This window comes from Crocodylus siamensis, chromosome 4 (genome assembly GCF_052110815.1).
Source record: "Crocodylus siamensis isolate JL-2025a chromosome 4, ASM5211081v1, whole genome shotgun sequence".
Taxonomy (NCBI): domain Eukaryota; kingdom Metazoa; phylum Chordata; order Crocodylia; family Crocodylidae; genus Crocodylus; species Crocodylus siamensis.
The window spans coordinates 104,278,557-104,297,653 of record NC_143398.1 but is presented as its reverse complement, the minus strand read 5'-3'; the positions used below and the strand labels follow the sequence as shown (position 1 = coordinate 104,297,653).

Below are 19,097 nucleotides of genomic sequence, written 5' to 3'. Positions count from 1 at the left end.
CAAGTATGTTAGCAACAAGAGGAAAAATCAGGGAAACCGTGGGTCCCTAACTGAATGGTAGAGGCAACCTAGTAACAGATGATGCAGAAAAGGTTAAAGTATTCAAAACCTTTTTATCCTCAGTCTTCAAGGCAAAGTCAGCCACCAGACTACTGTATCTAGCAGCACAGTCTGGGGAGGAGGTGAGCAGCCAGTGACAAAAGAACAGATTAGGGACTATTTAGAAAAGTTGGATGTGTACAAGTCCACGGGGCCAGATGCAATGCAGCCAAAGATTCTGCTAAGGTTGTTGGCTGATACAATTGCAGAGATGCTGGCCATTATCTTTGAAAACTCATGGCAATTGGGAAAGTGCCCAGATGACTGGAGAAGGGCAAATAGAGTGCTCATCATTAGGAAAGGGAAGGAAGAGGATCTGGGAAACTACAGACTTGTCAGTTTCACCTCAGTCCCTGGAAAAATCATGGTGCAGTTCTTCAAGGAATCCACTTCTAAGCACATGGAGGAGAAAAGGTAGTCAGGAACAATCAACATGAATTCACCAAGGCCAAGTCATGCCTGACCAACCATATTGCCTACTATGAAGAAATGAATGGCTCTCTGGATGCGATATACCTTGACTTTAGCAAGGCTTTTGATATGGTCTCCCACAACATTCTTGCAAGCAAGTTAAGGAAGTACGGGTTGGAAGGATGGAAAACTGGCTGAATCATCAGGCTTAAGGCGTAGCAAATCAATGGCTTGATGTGTACCTGGCACTCCATGCATTTCTTCTGCTTTTTCAGAGCAAATTTTAAATTCTTACATTCTCATTTACAGACTTTCATTGCTCCATTCCACCAGCACCTGTGTGTGTTGATGATTCCTGGGTACCTCCTTGAACTGCTGTGTTCCTTCCACACTGTCTTCTGTAGCTTGCTCCTGTTTTTGTCTTCACACATTTTTCCTTCCTCTCCTTGTATTTGACATCCTCACCTTTTAAACCTACAAATCTTCAAATACTCTACTTGGAGGACTAGGAAGGAGGGGTCTGTGAAGCGCCATATGGGTATCAATCAGACAAAAAAGCTGTAATCAAATGCCTGAGCTAGCTGATCAAATGCATACCCCCAGTGAAGATGTGTGTATGAACAACCACTAGAAGCAGAAATATATGTTAATAACTGGGTAAACTGTAGACAGACTTGAGCATTAACTCAGAGCAAGCTGAAATTCATGCCTCTGCAGCTGTAGCAAGATGTCTTAGCTGCTCTGGTACCCCATTTTCACTGCTAACTTTAGTTTTCACATATCATTTAAGTGTATTTTCTCCTGTAACATGCAAGCTTCTTGAAACAAAGACTTAAATATTCTGGGTTCTGTACAGAACCAAGTACCTTATCCAAGTAGAGAGATGCAAGGCCCGGAAAACCCCACAGAAACATTGGGAAAAAACCCGTCCCCCCCCCCAAATCTTTTTCTGAGGACTTTTTTGTTTTTTTCTGAAAAATTGGAAAAATTGAAAATTTGGGGGGAATTAAAAAAAGCCTCCTATGAAATATTTTCTCTTAGAATGATAAATAAAACGTTTAAGACAAGGTGTTCCTATATTGCTACCCTTTACTCTCCCAAAACATTTTCTAATAACTATGTAATAGGAAGACTTTTTAAAGACTATCTACAGTATCAGATCATTACAATTCCTGTACACCAAGGAGAAACAGTACAGTACAACTCTCAAACGCAAGAGCAAGGTGCATTTCTGTCCCCACGGGGCACTGCCATTTTCACAAGAGAAGGAAGCAGGATTCAGTGCCTTCTTTGCTTGTGTACTTCCTCTGCTGTTGATTTTTGATCTAGAGATTGGTGGATCTACTCCTGTCCTCCTGACTAGGCCTCAAAAGGACTGGAAGTGGACACTGGCAGCAGTATCCATTCATTCCGGTAGAGATCAGAAACAAGGAGCTTAATGCCCTGCTTGCTCAAACGCCTCAGGAGAGGAGAAAGAACAAGTCTAAAGGTTTTGGAGTTGGAAGGAACCTGCTTTCTCCTGGCCTTGTGACCTTCAAATCTGCAGAAGTACAGAAGCAGTACAAAGGAGCTGAAAGAAAGTATACTTATTTATTGAAAGGTAAGAGTTTAAATTTCTCTGAATTCAGTATATTAAACTATATTTTAGCTGCATTAGTATATTTTCATAACCTATGTAATTCAGAATTGAATTCATACTAATCTGATGTTTCATGACATATCATCCAACCTTAGCAGTGAGGTGAGGCAGGGAAGTTGTTCACAGTTAACTCTGAGGAGGCCTCTCCTCCATCCATTACTACATTTGTACATGTAGTTTAGTGTTCATATATGCAAGCTAGCCACTAAATTACACTTTTTTCTTTTTTCACCCTCAGCAAAGTGGTGTGACCAACTTCTAGCATATGAAAGCATTTTCACACTGCAAGTTATACTGAGGAAAAAAAAGTCTAAGGAAATATGCATTACCAAATGTTACTAGGATGGCCATACACATCCTTGTATGCAAGAAGTGTCCTCATTAAAAAATCCATCACGGGTGTAAGTGAGGAGGAGGTAGATCATGATGATGAAAGTAAAAGTAGCTCTTTCTGACATTCTTCTGGGATGCCATTGTCAATAACTGAAAATGCATACTCACAGGAAGCTTGTAAATTACTAAGACCATAATACCATTTGCCCAACAGACATTCTTTGAGCAAGCCTCTTTTAGAGTTAGAGTATGAACATGTAATGCAATCTCTGTCCAAGGAAAAAAAATCAACAAAGCAGTGTCTTGCAGTACTTACAGATGGATGGACAAATGTGCGGGTAGGAGGAGTCATAAAATTTATGATAACACCTCAGCCAGTTTTTAACAACACGTCAACCAGTTTTTACAGAAGCACTGAAACAGGAGAGAACAGGCATACTGCAGAATATATCAGTAATAAAATATGTGAAGTCCTATTGGGAGTGGTAAAGTATTTACTTTGCTGACTGACAATGCAAGTAACATGAAAGCAGCATGGGAGACCATAATGGATAAATATCCACACATTACTGCAATAGGATCTGCATCCCATAGGCTAAACTTGCTTCCTAATGACATCACAAATTTGGACACTCTGCAAAAGATCTACAGATGAGCAAAAGAAGATATAAAACATGTAAAAGTTACTCATATTGTAGCTGCAGTCTTTAAGAATCAGAAAGAAAAGAATGCAAAGAATAAAATAGTGACACTCAAACTCTGTAGTAAAACTAGATAGGATGGAGTGGTGATCTCATTTGACAGTTTACTAAAAAACAAAGTTGCTCTTCAAGAAATAGTAATAACTGAGGATCTTAAAGTACCCAGAAGTGTAAGGAACACTGTACTTGATGAGGATGTCTTCTGGGTTCAGCTGCAGAACTCCCTAAAGATGCTAAAGCCAATTTCTTCAGCAATCACTGCCTCTGAATCAGACATTGCACTTTTGTCAGACATTCCTTACCAAATGGCCCAGATAAAAATCAACCGTTTTTGAGAATAAGTGTATCTCCGCTTACAAGTACAGAAGAAAGAAAACTGAAATACTTTATTAACAAGACGGGAAGAATTTTGTTGCCAATCAATTCACGCTGCTGCAAATCTCTTGGTTCCAAGATTCAAAGGTAGAAATGTTAGTGATGATAGCACTGCTACTGCATTTGACTGGATTACAAAATAAGCAACAGACTTAGAACTTGATGTTGGAAAGTTACTTTCAAATGTTGCAGAATACAGAACCTTCAGGTATTTGGTCCAGGAATGCAATCTGGGACTCTGCCAAGCATATCCCTCCTCCAACATGGTGGCAAGGCATTTGCATGACACAGCCTCTGACTCCTCTTGCTTCTCACCTGCTTCAGATTCCTCCATCTTCTGCAGCATGAGAAAGAAACTGGTCTATGTTTAGAAATACTCACACCACCTCAATAAATAAACTAAGATGTGAAAGAGTAGAGAAGCTTGTCTCAATCAGGGCAAACCTTCAGTTTTCAGAAGTCCATGAAGATGATAAAAAATGAAGGATCAGAAGAAGCAGAAACTGCTGATAGTGGACAGCTCAGAAAATGAGACTAATTAGACAAAGTTTCATGTAGCAAAATTTGTATTCGATGAGTGTGTGTGGGGGGGTTCTTTTTTTCTCAGCTCTTTTTTTAAAATGAGTGTTTTCTGTATCTGCTTGACACTGTGGAGGAGACCAAGTCCAGAATACATAACAACTGCCTTTGTTTTACTATAATATTGATGGTTGCTTCTATTTTCAACTTCAATTTTTTGCCTGCTTCTCATAAACTGGCAAAAACTAAGAAATGCTAGGTTCCTTAGTTCAGCAGCTTGTAGCTCCATTTATAACAAAAAATAAGAACATTTTAAAGTAAATTCAATTAGTAAATGTGTAATTACTGTCTGAATAAACTATGTTTTTAAATGTAATAAATATATCAAACATGATGATTTTATGAGCAAACCAAGTTATACATAATACATTTTATGTTCTTAAAGTAGTAAAATGAATTTAGATCTCTAAAGGGTGCTAAGAAAATAAATAACACGTATATTTCATTTTTTTCCCAATTTCCAATTTTTTTTCCCCATGGCTTCAAAATTTTACATTGCTAGTCAAGCACAATAAATAACTACCTGAAAAAAAAATAAAATCAACCAAAAACATATTTTCAGGTTTGGACTGATCTAAATAAGAATCACCCTCTGACATTTTCCTAAACTGGTAACACAGTCTCAGCTCCTTTCCCACAATTCTACAAAGGGTTGCAGAATGGAACTCCACAGAGAATAGCCACAAAGTAAAAAAGGATAATTTGTAATAAATACTTACAGAAAGATTATCAATGATGTGCTTAACATACCTTGCCCACAGTCACCAGCATCAAATCCACAAGAAAGAACATTGCATGCCTGGTCACAAAATTTATCAGCCAGCCAGGAATTAGCACAGCCTTGGTTGCAGTATGAAACTCCACTTATTCCTCCACCAAATTGCCAGGGTGGACCATTCCCTGCTCCTCCAACTCCACCACCACCAGCAACATAACGACTACTTCCACTGTTACCTAAAGAAAAGAGAAAACAGAGTCCACTGAGACTTTCCCTTCAGGGATAGGTTATGCTCCACTACCGTTTTAAACCTTGTTTTCCAGAGTTAGGCTGAAAAAGAATAAGCAGTGATTACTAGGGTTGTGCGATTCGGTCACTGATTCGATTTGGTGGAGATTCGGCCCAATTCCATGGCCAAATCTCCGAACCTGAAGACCCTGTCATCTCTTCAAATCGAATCAGAACCCTGTGAATTAATTTGGAGACATTCAATGATTTGGACATAGACACAGCTTTAAAGGTTTTTTCTACATACCTCAAAGTACCATGTGGCTTGTCAACACTGAAATGCTGGAGTGGATGGAGCGTCCCATAGGAGCGCAGGGGAGGGGTCCCCGGTGCACTCAGCAGCAGACCTAGAAGTGGACCAGAAGCACTTCCAGTCTACTTCCAGGTCCATGGTAAAGCACGCGGGGGATGCTCCCCTCCTCCAGCCTCCCAGCTCAGGACTGGTGCCTCCAGGGTCTGGGGGGGCACCCAGGGGTTCCCCCATGGCCGATCACTGAGCCAAGAGGGGTGGGGAGGTCCGCTGCTGAGCATGCGGGGGGGGGGGGGAAGGATGCTCCTGTGGGATGCTCCATTCACTCCAGCATCTCGGCGATCACGAGCCACATCTGGTACCTCGAGGTATGTAGAAAAAATATTTAAAGCCGTGTCTATGGCCAAATCATCAAATCTTCAGATTTGGATTCAGACGAATCAAAATCGGGACAGTGATTTGAATCAATTAATCGAATCACCGTCCCCAATTTAGAATGTATCCGAATCAAATATGGCCTGTTTCACACACCCCTAGTGATTACCTTACATTAAGATTAGCTGGCTTGCCTCCTGTAAACCAGTGGGAAATCTAAGCAGACCTTCTGGGCTGGCAAAAACACCTAAATTATTTTAACACACAGAGAGGAAAAGGTTCACTTACTTTGTAATTCTGTATGGACCTTTATGGCCCAAAGTCTAACAACAAGTCCATCCGTTTAAGAAAATGCACCAACGTACAGGTTCACCCCCACCCCCAAATGCAGGCAGTTTAACTTCATACTTTTATTTAAATAACTAGTTGCTACTTTTGAGTTTCTCAGGCACTAAAGACCACAAACATTGAAATGGAAAGATCTTAATATAAAATGTGAGCGTACGATTATAATGGTCTTGGGCATGACTTTGGGGGGCCTTTTTTGCAGAAGACAAAACAAATCCAAAGTTACAGCTCTTCTCATTCCTTTCTCTAATTTGAAATCTATTTTAAAGCAACTCCACATGTCTTTGTTTTATGTTTTCCTGCTGAAAGCCCTTTATATCCATTTTTAAGATCAAGTTTTAAATATCAGAGATTGACAGTTAGAAATCTATCCACACTTTTTAGGAAGAATATCTTTGTACTGCATTTCAGCTTATTTTCAAAACCCTCTAAGTCGTGCTCATGCAACTGTTCCTAAATATTTTCTATCTCCTGTTGCCAAAAAATCCCGTAAGAAGACTGAAGAATTATGACAGAAAAAAATATAAAGAAAATAATAGCTATTTTTCAATTCTCAGATGCTATAGGGATTTAGGATAGCCACCTGCAAGTGCTTTAAGGATGTGTATCATAAAGTAGGAAACAGTGTGGTGTATATGAGAAGTTCTGGTAATAAATAGATGATGAATCTTCTTAACCCTGATTTTAGTAATGGCAATTATGTAGATACCCCTCATCAAAGCATTTGGTAAACCTAAATAGCCATAAAAAAACAACAATAATAAAAGTATTTAACATTAAAGCATTTGTTAGTTTTTCAGAAAAAAGCGTGACAGGATCCAATGGTTGAAAGCAAAAGTTAGAAAAAAATCAAATTGAAAGCGAGTTGCAACATTTTAGAGATGGTAATTAACCATTTTCCAAATGGTTATTCCTAATACCCAACCTAAACTTCCCTTGCTGCAACTTGAGACCATTGCTTCTTGTTCTGTCATGTGCCACCACTGAGAACAGTCCAGCTCTATCCTCTTAGGAACCAAACACTTTCAGGTAGCTGAAGGCTGCTATTAAATCCCCCTTTGGTCTTCTCTTATGCAGACTAAATAAGCCCAGTTCTCTCAGTCTCTCCTCATAAATCATGGGCCCCAATCCCCTAAAGATTTTTGAACAACTTTTATGTGACAAAGTCATCCATATTTAGAGTGTTAAAATACAGATAACATCTTCTAAAAATAGTGTTGTAATTCAATATACTAACACTTTACTAAGTATGCTTTGTATTACTACTCTGATACAATATTACCAAAAATCAGATTGTAATTTAATACTTACATATGTAACACTGAGTCTGTGATATCAGAGAGAAGCCATATTTTTAAACATATGCAAAATACCATTATTAATCCTTATAATCTTACCTTAACTTGTAATTGGGGTCTGAAAGTGATTCTAGTACTTATTTATTTCTCTTCCCCCCACCCCTTTGTGCCTCCTGACAACAAAACATTTATTCATCACTAAAACTCATACTGTACTACTATCAGGCCTGCTGTGCAAAGATAGGCAATAAGAGCCAAAATCTATTCTCATCTAGTTAAATATGGTACATGAACCATGATTTCCTTATTATCTTATATATTCGTTTGCAATATTATTTCCCTCAAGCAACTAACTATATATCTGTAAGCCAGACTAGTTTTTGTTGTGTTTTTTTTTTTAAGGAAAACTTTTCTTAGTTACAGGATAATCCTTTTAATTTTAAATGATAAAAGTAAATTTAATTTGTTTGTAAATCTAAATTTGCCCTCTTACCAATGCAATCGCCACCATCCCAATCACAAGCTGAATTATTACAGGCTTTATCACAGTAACCATCTTTAATCCACGAGCCAGGACATCCCTCAGCACAGTTTGGAACAGGCCAAGTCAAGTAAACCTAGAATAGTATTACATGATCAGGTTTTTTGTCAAAATTAGCTGTCATATAAAAGTCAATTTAGCTTGCCTCACAATATATACAGAATTAGTCAACACTTACCTGTGCATAGTGCTTTAGAAATAATAATCATCCTCAGCACCCAGAAGTGAAAGTATTATTCCCTTTCAGAGAGGGAAAAATTAAGGCTCAGATGAAAAGACTGTCAAGCAACTTCCTGATTCCCGACCATTATTTTCATTTCCATAGACTGCATTCAAATGACCGTTAGACATTTGATCTTTTAGAAGATAAAAAGAGGGAAGTCTAAAGTAATACACTTTGTGTTTCCTGGTGCTGTCAACTAGCCATAGGTGTAACAAGCACAAGTGCAAGTAGCGTACTTATCATTAAGAACCTTACGATCTAGGAGTTTAATGTTTTCAAGAATTTATAAGATAAAATAATGTAGGAAAAGTATTTTGTTTAAAAATCATAAACAACTAAGCAATTTTATTCTCAGATCCCTATCCCAAGAATTTTACAAATGTGGTCCCAGCTGTGAAAGCTATGGAGCAAGTAGGTATCATAAATCAAAATTCCAGCTGAAGTCACATCAGCATCATGGTGAACTGATAGAATAGTAATATGAGCGGAAAGCAGCACTAGATTGGGAGACAGAAACCTCATATTGGCTGCCAGACTGCTGTGTGACCAAGGGCAAGTCACTTTACCCTCTAAGCCTCTTTCCCTGCCATCCTCTCTCTTTAGACCATAGGCAGAACTGTCTCATTTTGCTGTATAATAGGATCGCAAACAAATACAAACTATAATAAAGTTTTCTCCCATCAAAAGGTTAGCACACACCTAACCTATAGATTAAATGATACTAGTTTGCCTCCGAGAATGTTGTGGGAGACTGCAACATTTTCACAGGCAAACTAAGGAAGTACGGGCTGGATGAATAGACTGTAAGGTTGAAAGAAAACTGGCTCGGACATCGAGCTCAGACAGTAGTAATCAAAGGTTCAATGTCTAATTGGCAGCCAGTATTAAGTGGAGTGCCCCAGTGGTTGGTCTTGAGGCCAGTTTTGTTCCGTATCTTCATCAATGACCTGGAAGATGGCATACAGTGCAGCCTCAGAAAGTCTGCAGATGAGACCACGCTGGGGGAGTAGTGAGGGTAGGGCTTAAAATTCAGAGTGATCTAGACAAATTAGAGGATTGGGCCAACAGAAATCTCATGAGGTTCAACAAGGACAAGTGCAATTCAATGCACTGGTACAGGCCGGGGGCTGACCGCACATCACCTCTGTAGAAAAGGACTAGGGGTTATAGTGGACAATAAGCTGAACATGAGCCAGCAGTGTGCCCTTGTTGCCAAGAAGGCTAATGGCATACTGCACAGCATTGGTAGGGGTGTTGTCAGCAGATCAAAGGAAGTGATTATTCCCCTCTCTTCAGCACTGGTGAGACCACATCTGGAGTACTGTGTTCAGTTTTGGGCCCCGCACTACAGAAAGGATGTGGACAAATTGGAAAGTCCGGTGGAGGGCAATGAAAATGGTGAGGGTGCTGGGGGCAGGGCCGTCCCAGTGGGCAGGTGGTAGAATAAGGGTGACTGCCCTGAGCTTTGGGGGGCCTCGTGGAGCCAGGTGGAGCAGCCACGGCCCCTCCTGCAGGGCCGTTCTAGTGCTGGTGACTCCATCAGCTTTGCATCTGGCCACTTGCCCCTCCCCCATCCCCTGCCAGCTTCTTTGCATTCGGGCCCCACACAGGCTCCCGGCTCCTGCACCCTGCTAGAATAGTCTCTGGCTGGGGGACGTGACTTCTGAAGAAAGACTGAGGGAACTGGTCTTATTTAGTCTAGAGAAGAGAAGACTGAGAGGAATTGAATAGCAGCCTTCAACTACCTGAAGGATGGAGCTAAACTGTTCTCAGGGGTGGCAGATAACAGAACAAGGGGCAACAGTCTCAAGTTGCAGCAAGGGAAGTTTAGGTTAGATATTAGGAAGAACTTTCTCCCCAGGAGAGTAGTAAAGCACAGGAACAGGTTACCCAGAGAGGCAGTGGAAGCTCTGTCCTTGGAGATGTTTATGACCCAACTAGACAAAGCTTTGGCTGGGATGATCTAGTTGGGGCTGGTCCTGCTTTGAGCAGGGGGGTTGGACTAGATGATCTCCTCTGAGGTTCCTTCCAAGCCCAGGAATGTATACTAGTTGCTAATAGAATTGCATTTAAACATAGCTATTCCATGGTCCTAGCATAGTTTTCTAACCGAAATATAACTGTAGCTAAAGTGCTGATAGGCTATAAATTGCTACAAGTTTAGGAAAGGTGGTATACCTTAGTAATAGGCCCTGACAGTGTTTTGGGTACTTGGAGAAGTGATGAATAAGAAATGTAAAACGCAGACTGATTCAGCAATCATCTAATCTCAGTGCTATCAAGAACTACTAAGTCTACTGTCTCAAACAAGTTTCCCATACAAAAGGAATTCACAAGCAAAATAAAACTGCACTCCCCTTCATTTTTTTAAATCTCTGTGAAACAGAAAAGCAACATGCAGCAAAGGGGTGGCAGCAACAGAAAATAAACTAACACTTAAATGCCATGCATGGGACAGAATGGGTATGTGAAAGAATCTTCCCAGTGTTTTAAACTTTTATAACTTATTTAGAGTTAGTTTTGTTACAACATGTTTTTCCTATTTCTGATCCTTTCTTTTAACAAGTTCCTGGGCAGCTGTACAATCTTAGGACATGGACAAACATTCACTTAGAGGAGTTTTTCAAAAGGAGAGGGGGAGCTACTGGATGGAAGTGCGCAGCAGCTGTCACTGTAGGGATACATGCAAGAAACTGCTGGATGAAACAGGGTTAAATGTAGAGTCATTTAGCCCATTTGTATTGCTGCAGACTACTGTGCACATGTAGCAGTTGCAACAGCTGCTGCATGCTCCCTTTTGAAACAGCTCCAAATGAACATCTGTCCATGACGTGTATTTCTAAAGAAATAAAACAGGCTGCAATTTTTTCGATTGGTCAGACTAATGACATCAATCAAGACACTTTCTGCCAATTCATGCAGAAAGCACTTGCGGTATCAGAACTGGAAATGCTTATGTATACGGTATGCTGACCTAGAAACTATTACTTTCTGAATAAACTGGGTTATTTTAATAGAGGGTGGAAAGGAAAAGCAAGCAGGAAGGAAAAAAATAGCTTGAGATAAACAATCCCTCAGCAAACACTGAAGACTTATAAGGGCAATACTGGGACTATTAGTTTTAACCATGGATTGCAAATGTAATGTTGCTATGCTTTTAAACCTTGATGGGGCTGAAAAGGACTCTCAAGACTGGGGAAGTTGCTTTGGGGGGTTGGGGCACCCAACTGGGACCAGATAACTTTCTGGAGATGTCTAAATATTTTAGGCCTACTGATATTGTCATCAGGGAAAGATAAGATTTTACATGAGCCAGATAAATGTAGACTGTTTTAAAATACTTTTACTTCAAAAGTTTGAAGGAAGGAAAGGAATGAACCAGAGCTACACAGACTCGTCAAACCTGTTGGGCAAGCAGAACTGATAAACAAGATATTTTACAGTTCAGAGCAAGGTTTAAGTGCGAGAAAAGTGTGGAATTCAAAGACGTACAGCCCAACAAATTAGAGGCTGCGTTCAAAGAAACTAAAAACAGTTCAGCTAATCTCCAGCAAGACATTTAACATTAGAGCCTTACAAAACATGGAAAATGTGGGGCTTAGTTCCCATAACCCAGTTACCAATTCTGTACATTTTAGAAATAAATAGATATTCCTTCAAAAGTTTATTTATAATCTATCTTCCTTTCATATAATTTCTTGAACTTACATCAAGTTCGGGCTCGGTCCTCAGGCCCACACTGTTCAACATCTTCATCAGTGACTTGGACGAGGGGTTAAACAGCACCCTGTTCAAATTTGCACACTGAGATGTGGGGGGATGTGGGCACGCTAGAAGGGATGAATAGGCTGCAATCAGACCTAGACAGGTTACAGGGGTGGGCGGATGAGAATAGGATGGGATTCAACACTGACAAATGCAAAGTGATGCACCTGGGGAGGAAGAACAAGCAGCATACCTACAGGCTGGGGAACTCCCTTCTTGTCAGTGCAGAGGCAGAAAAGGATCTTGGAGTCGTCATTGATGCCAAGATGAACATGGGCTGGCAGTGTGGGGATGCAGTAGGAAGGCCAACTGCACCTTGTCATGCATCCACAGATGCATCTCAAGCAGGTCCAAGGAGGTGAAACTCCCCCTCTATGCGGCACTGGTCAGGCCGCAGCTGGAGTACTGCATCCAGTTCTGGGCGCTGCACTTCAAGAGGGATGTGGACAACATGGAGAGGGTTCAGAGGAGGGCCACTTGCATGATCAGGGGGCAGCAGGGCAGGCCCTACAAGGAGGGACCGAGGGACCTGAACCTGTTCAGCCTCCACAAGAGAAGGCTGAGGGGGGATGTAGTGGGCTGTTACAAACTAGTCAGAGGGGCCTAGCAGCCACTGGGAAAGTCCCTGTTCCCCCGAGCTCTACCAGGAGTGACTAGAAATAATGGTCACAAGCTGGCAGAGGGTAGATTTAAACTAAATATCAGGAGGCGGTACTTCACTGTCAGGGTGGCTAGGATCTGGAAACAACTTCCAAGCAAGTAGTGCTGGCTCCTACCCTGGGGGTCTTTAAGAGGAGGTTAGATGAACACCTTGCTGGGGTTGTTTGACCCCAGTACTCTTTCCTGCCATGGCAGGTGGTCGGACTCAATCTGCTCAGGTCCCTTCCGACCCTAGAAACTATGAAACTATCATCATGTTAGAGTAGAAACTGTTTCTGAATGGTTTCTGATCAAGCATAAGGACCTACCTTTTGACCCTTGGAGTGACTGTAAAAATCATCGGGCCATACATCTTTCCCAAACATAACATCATCGTTTAGATAAATGAACTTCTGGGACAGGCTAGCAATGTGATGAATGTGACTTTCGATAGCTGGGGAGCTAAAGGTAGGCAGGTGACTTAAATTTTGAAATATTTCCTGACAAAAAAGAAAAGAAGAAAAGAAAAGAAAAAATATGTATCTTTAGAACTTTTTAACATAGATTTAAACTGCCAGGTGCAGCAGAGAAACTTATTCAATATGAAAATTATTTTGGCTGAGAAAGGGAGAAAATAAATAAAAGAAGGAATAAAGGGCAAAGAAAATAAGTAAGGAATAAGTACAGTTTTACCATCTTCTCTTTGTACCTCTAAAAAATATTTCAAATTGCATGCTTAGACTGGTCTTCTTTTGCACTAATGTAAGTGGCAGACTATCACTGTTATCTGATCTAAATTAACTGAAGTCAACAGAAAGGATCCCACTCACTTTGGTTGCAGACAGGAGTGACGATTTTTGCCTGATCTGACCACAAAAAGCAGTTTATAGCTATGGCCAAACAAAAGTGCATGGCTGCAAACAGCTTTAAAAATGGCCAATTGGGTGAAATTTGACCCCTCATTGGGTGAGGTATCAAATAAAGATGTTACAAAATGTAGCATTTTTTGTAACTTTTGTCTGTGGAGCTCCCAGCCTGTCCCTATTTTCAGAATGGAAGGGGGAAAGAGGGAGTTCAGTCTGGGGAATTTTATCATTCTGAGTTACAGCTGGGAGCTGCACTTCTGTCTGCACTCTTCAATAACTGTCAAATAGGTCATATGTGCATATATTTATATGCCTTCTGCATTACAGGCTGCACAAATCTGTACAGAGTTCAAAGCCAGCTGAAGGGAATACTGGATCTCCATTTCTTACAGGTAATTTAGTGAGCATTTAGTGTTGCTATACCCAAGATGGGCCAAAGAACATGCAAGAAGTAGGATTTGCTTGATAAGATCTCATTTGGACGAGCTATAGAGTTCAGAGCTACGTTACAGCTTTCAGGAAGCATAAAACTTCCCAGAGTGAAGGAAGGGCATTTTGTACCTGAAAGCTTGTCTAACACCTCTCCCAATGATGCAGGCAGTTTCTAAACAAATCCTGCTTCTGAAGAGACTAATTCAGCTTTTCCTGATGTATCCCATTGGTAAGGACCTACTTAAATCACCACTTCACAGATTTAGTGGAAAATGTGAAATCCGGCATTGCCTGGAAAAGTGGGCAATATCTACAAAATCCGTGGAAAAAAAAGAAAAGAAAACGTACTGAAAATAAAATGCTGACTCTCAGAGGGAGCCATTGGTCCTCACGGTGCTGTGGCTTGGCCATGCAGCTTATCGTGGGGAGGGGATGGGTGCTGGCACATAGGGAGCCCAGATGGCTGCTGCTCCCACCATTTGCTGCTGATTGGCTGAGAGGGCTGCCTGTTGTGTAGCCCCGCTCCTCTCCACCAATCAATGGTAATTGGCCATGAAATTGGCCAGTTACCTCCTCGGGTTCACTGGACTCCTACCCAATGCCTCTTAACACTTCTGAGTTCAAACATGCCAAAAACCCAAATACTCCACAATCTGTAATAAACCACCATATTTTGGTGCTTTATTTAGTAAATTTAGAGTTTTATTTTAAAGTAAGCTTTTTTAAAACAACACAATAGCTTTCCAGTGACCCACTTCTTTCCAGTAATTATATTCCAGCCTGTCTTAAGATTTAAAAGCCTTTCAGTGACTTTGACAAATTGTTTATGGTGTAAACTTCAAATACCACTTACTTCCCCTCAATCTAAATAAAAACAGATTCTATAAGGAACTGAAAGAGAGATATACAAATAATCTAAAATCTGTAGGTATTTAGAAACAAGTTCTCAGTAAATGTTTGATATAATTTTAGCTTCTTTGCAAGGTGACAAACTGAAAAACAGGAAGCGGTACAGTTTAGTAAAACAAGAAAAAAGAAATAAGGTAGTTGCTTCTACCTTTGCAATAATACACAAGCTTTACTAAAAGTGCAGCTCTCAAACTACTGCAGCCTCTCTTGAGGGATTTTTACCTGATGTGTTACTATAGTTATACGAGGGTTATCCAGGTTAAGCCAGGATGGAATCTGTCCATTAGTGACAATGAAAATATGTCGAACCCACGGGGCATGCCTCTCTATTGATCGTAAAGAATATCTCAGCTCTTCATTATCTTCAAAACGGCTAGCTGAAATGTCTTCATCCTGTTTAGACTATAGATAAAATAAAAGATGCATTTATATTTTAATGGCTTAAACACATGCTTAACTGAACCCTGTAAATTGCACTGAAGTGCTTTGGACAACTTACAGTAAGTTTCGGAATGTGGGAGCATCAATTTTTGCAGGACTGAGACCTTAACTAAAAGCAAGTATACTGGAAAAAAAATAAAACTGTTCCTTATAAATGGTCTGATTTAAGAAAAAAAAGAAAAAAAAATCTATAATAATAGGCTTAATCCTTCTGTCCAGAGCACTCTGATTGGTTGTCTTGGCAGCCAATCACAATACTTACTGAAACAACCAATCTGAGTGCTCCAGACAGACAGAATAAGTGTGAAGCTATTACAGAAGATCCTGAAGCATGTCAAACAGATATGCAGGCAGGTCAGAGCTAGAAGGAAGCACTGGGGACCCCTGCCAAGCAGCAGGCAGGCTCTATGGAAGGGAAAAAAGAAAAAAGGGAAGGGAAAAAAAAAAAAAAAAAAAAGGCAGTGAGGGGCCCAATCTCCCCGCCTCCCAACAGAGCCTGTCCACCTCTCCTGCAGCTGGGGGGTGAGCTGCCAGCAAGCCCTGAGCTGTGGAGAGCCCCAGTGCTTTCCTCTGCGGCAGCAGCGCCCCCCAGGACTACCCAGGCAGGGTGCTAGCAGGTAGGTGCTACCCAGAGGGGCACCATCACTGCAGAAAGAAACACCAGGATCCTCTGCAGCTCAGGGTCTGTGCGACTCACCGGCAGCTCATTTCCCAGCTGTGGGAGACACAGGCAGGCTCCAGGAGGAAAAAAAAACAAAACACAAAAAAACAAAGAACAGGCCCCTTGCCGCTTTCTTTTTCTTAACTCCTCAGCAGAGGCTGACCACACAAGCTGCTGTCAGATCCTGCAGCTGCTCAGCTGCAGGGGGACCTAGTGCTTTCCTCTGCAGCAGTGGTGCCCCACAGGGCCTCCTGGGTGGGGTGATAGGTGCACAGGTGCAGCCCCAGCTTGCAGGCAGCACCCGCAGGATCCCACAGTACTTAGAAGCCTGGGTATGTTCAGGGAAGCTCAGGCATGGCAGTCTTCCAGCATCCTGTGCACCATCCCCACCACCTGGAACCAGGCTAGCTGGCCCAGGAAGGCAGCAAGAGGAGAACTGGGTGTGCTGGCAGCCAGAGGAGGCAGTGGAGATGATGCATGGGGCACTAGAAGCCCTCGAAGTCTAAGGTTCCCCGACCACGCCCGGGCTTCCAGTGCCCCATGCACCGCCCCTCCAGCCTGCTCTGAGATAGGACCCTCATACATGAGGAATACCAATGTAATTTGTTATATAGAAAACTAAAATACATGGGATGCGTTTTTAGTTTGCTATGTAAAAAAGTAATTTAAATAGTAACATGCCACCAAACATGTACACTGTTATGCAATTAAATTGTGAAAAAGGGCAATTAACCCACTAAAAAGGGGAATTTCATTATGTGTACAAGGATTCTCTTATTGTATGAGTATAAACAAGTCACAAGCTCAGACTTTTAACAAACTATGTATTTATATTCTTAACCCTGTGTTTACACACGCATAGCTTTATGTAGCCTTTTCAAGGGTGAGAAATTTTGATTCTGTAAAAGTATTTAGTCAAAGGATAACTAAAAATCCTGTATTTAAAGAGACACTTACGCAACAGAAATTTAAATTGCAAATGTTTTGTGGGTTTCACCTACTATATATTATAGTATGCCCACTGACATGAGCTGTCAATAACGTTGACCACGCACTATTATCAGCATGTCCATGACTGTAATAGGAGTCGACTGGTGCTTACAATGATCTGGTTCTTCTACCTTCAAGAGGTCCCAAGGAGCAACTACCCTCTCTTATTGGATTATTACTACATTTTTTTCCTGATCTCCTACTCCCTCCTGTGGTAGACTGACCGAAAACTATATTGCTTTTCAATCCTTTTTTTTTTTTTAATCCCAGTTCCCACCATGTACAGAATAGGATTCTTATGGGCTATGCTCTTTTGAAAAGTTGTATTAATAAACGTGATAGCCTAGTGATTTATTTGAACAAAATGTATGCACCATAAAATAAAGTACTATAAAATATAATACTCTGTTCTTGTATCTTAAAAAGTAATGAGATGTTAATCAGGAACACCACTAAACAAAAATAGTTCAATGAAAATGACATTCAGATTTCATCATCAATTTCTGTATAAATTCAAATATGCCAGGATTATCTTCAGATAAACTCAGACAAACTTCTTTTTTTACACTCATTTTTAAACTACAGCCACTTAATATTGCAATATACTTAATTCCCAGAAAAAAATATTTTAAAAAGACAGTTATGGTTGCTTTAAGTAAACACCCATCCACACCTCCTTAAAGGGAAATGTCAGGTTAGATTTCCTTCTTTAACACATCTTTACTTGAACACCTCCTGGTTACCACTTTCACCAGAATCTACCTGCTATAAATAAGTCCCTGAAAATTCAACATAAAAGGTAACATGATATACACTACAGTTTTAACAGTGGCATTGCAGAAGCACAAAACCTTAACTTTCAACTCAGGAACTCCAAATATCCTATCTACTGGACACCCAAGGTTGATGAAATGTACACCACATACTTTTTACGTGAAGACATGTGAAAGCCAGGTTCAGGGTTTTGTATTATAGTGACAGAAGTTCTTTAAAGTAAAACCTGACAGGAGGCAATCTTGCTTATATGATTTCATTAGTTACCACATGTAACAAAACTTTTTCAAGCTAATTAGAATATAGCTCAAAAACAAAACTTATGCATCTTTTTTCTACACAATATTATTTGGTCACTCACGACGAGATAAATACAAACCTTCAGAGGAAGAAATTTTAAAATAAAAATCTTAGTTTGAAAATATGGATCCCCCCCGTTACATTTTCTTTTCTTTTTATAAAGACTCCCTTGGGCTATGTCATTTATCATCAGGAACCTCTTTTCTTTTATTGAAGTCTTCCAGGAAAATACAAAGACCAAAACTTGCTTTCTTTAAAAGTCTTAACAAAGCAGCAATTATTTTTTCCCAGCATTAGCAGTACATTTCCAACAGTAGCAAAAGTATACCAAAGACGTCTCTTAAGGAGCAAAACAAAAAATGTATTTCAGTAAAGATAATTCTATTTCCCAGCATGAGAAATAAAAATGCTTATATGAAAGTCAATAATCAGTTCAGACATAAGCACTTCCTGTTCAAACTACACTGACTAGCTTACAGACAGTTTTATCAACATAGGTAAGAGCAAATATTTTAATTAAACAGTCCTCAAAGAAAACTTGATGGAGCTCTACCCCTTTTTATACTTCTTTCCAGGTTTTAAGCTTTAAGGTCAATTTTGTTTAAAAGAGAAATTTCAAATTCCCAACTTAGATTTTCTAGAAGATATTCTCTTTCCTTAACATTAAATCTTTTAACATTGTTCCTTGGAAATTGTAACACTGTCATTGAAACACTGGCTGAAATTTACCAACCTGACTAATGGTGCTTAAATCCCACAGTAAATAAGCAGGATTGAGTGCCAGTTCTTTTCCATCTATAGTCATGTTCTTCTTAGCTTGCTTGCTCAGTTCCTGGAAACCCTTAGGGTTATTCAGTTGCAGGAGGGCTACGCTGGCTTCTGAATAAAGCTGCAACTATATAAGCAGAGAAAAAATCTTTAATGTGCCAGATATCCACAGAAGAGATACTTGTTCACTTGCAATTTTTATTTACTTATATTTTTCTCACTATTGTTATTAAAAGGGTCAAATGATGAAAACTGGTAAAAGTTTAGGTACCCTGAAAAGAAAAAAAACAACCTAATGAAGCAGGATAACAAAATGGGAAATAAAGCTGACATTCAAATACATGGAATGCATCTGGAAGAAAGATAAAAAGTGT

General features: G+C 40.2%; 1 protein-coding gene across 1 annotated transcript in view; it reads right to left on the bottom strand.

Moving 5' to 3' along the window:
* The window catches only part of GNPTAB (N-acetylglucosamine-1-phosphate transferase subunits alpha and beta), a 79,052-nt gene that overhangs the window by 21,234 nt on the left and 38,721 nt on the right, over window positions 1-19,097 (bottom strand). Inside the window, exons 8-12 of the mRNA XM_090043239.1 lie at window positions 18,689-18,850; window positions 15,012-15,191; window positions 12,912-13,082; window positions 7,908-8,031; window positions 4,888-5,091 (exon numbers count right to left, since the gene is read on the bottom strand). Coding sequence (XP_089899365.1) covers window positions 4,888-5,091; window positions 7,908-8,031; window positions 12,912-13,082; window positions 15,012-15,191; window positions 18,689-18,850 — 841 coding nt within the window. The remainder of the gene's footprint in view (window positions 1-4,887; window positions 5,092-7,907; window positions 8,032-12,911; window positions 13,083-15,011; window positions 15,192-18,688; window positions 18,851-19,097) is intronic.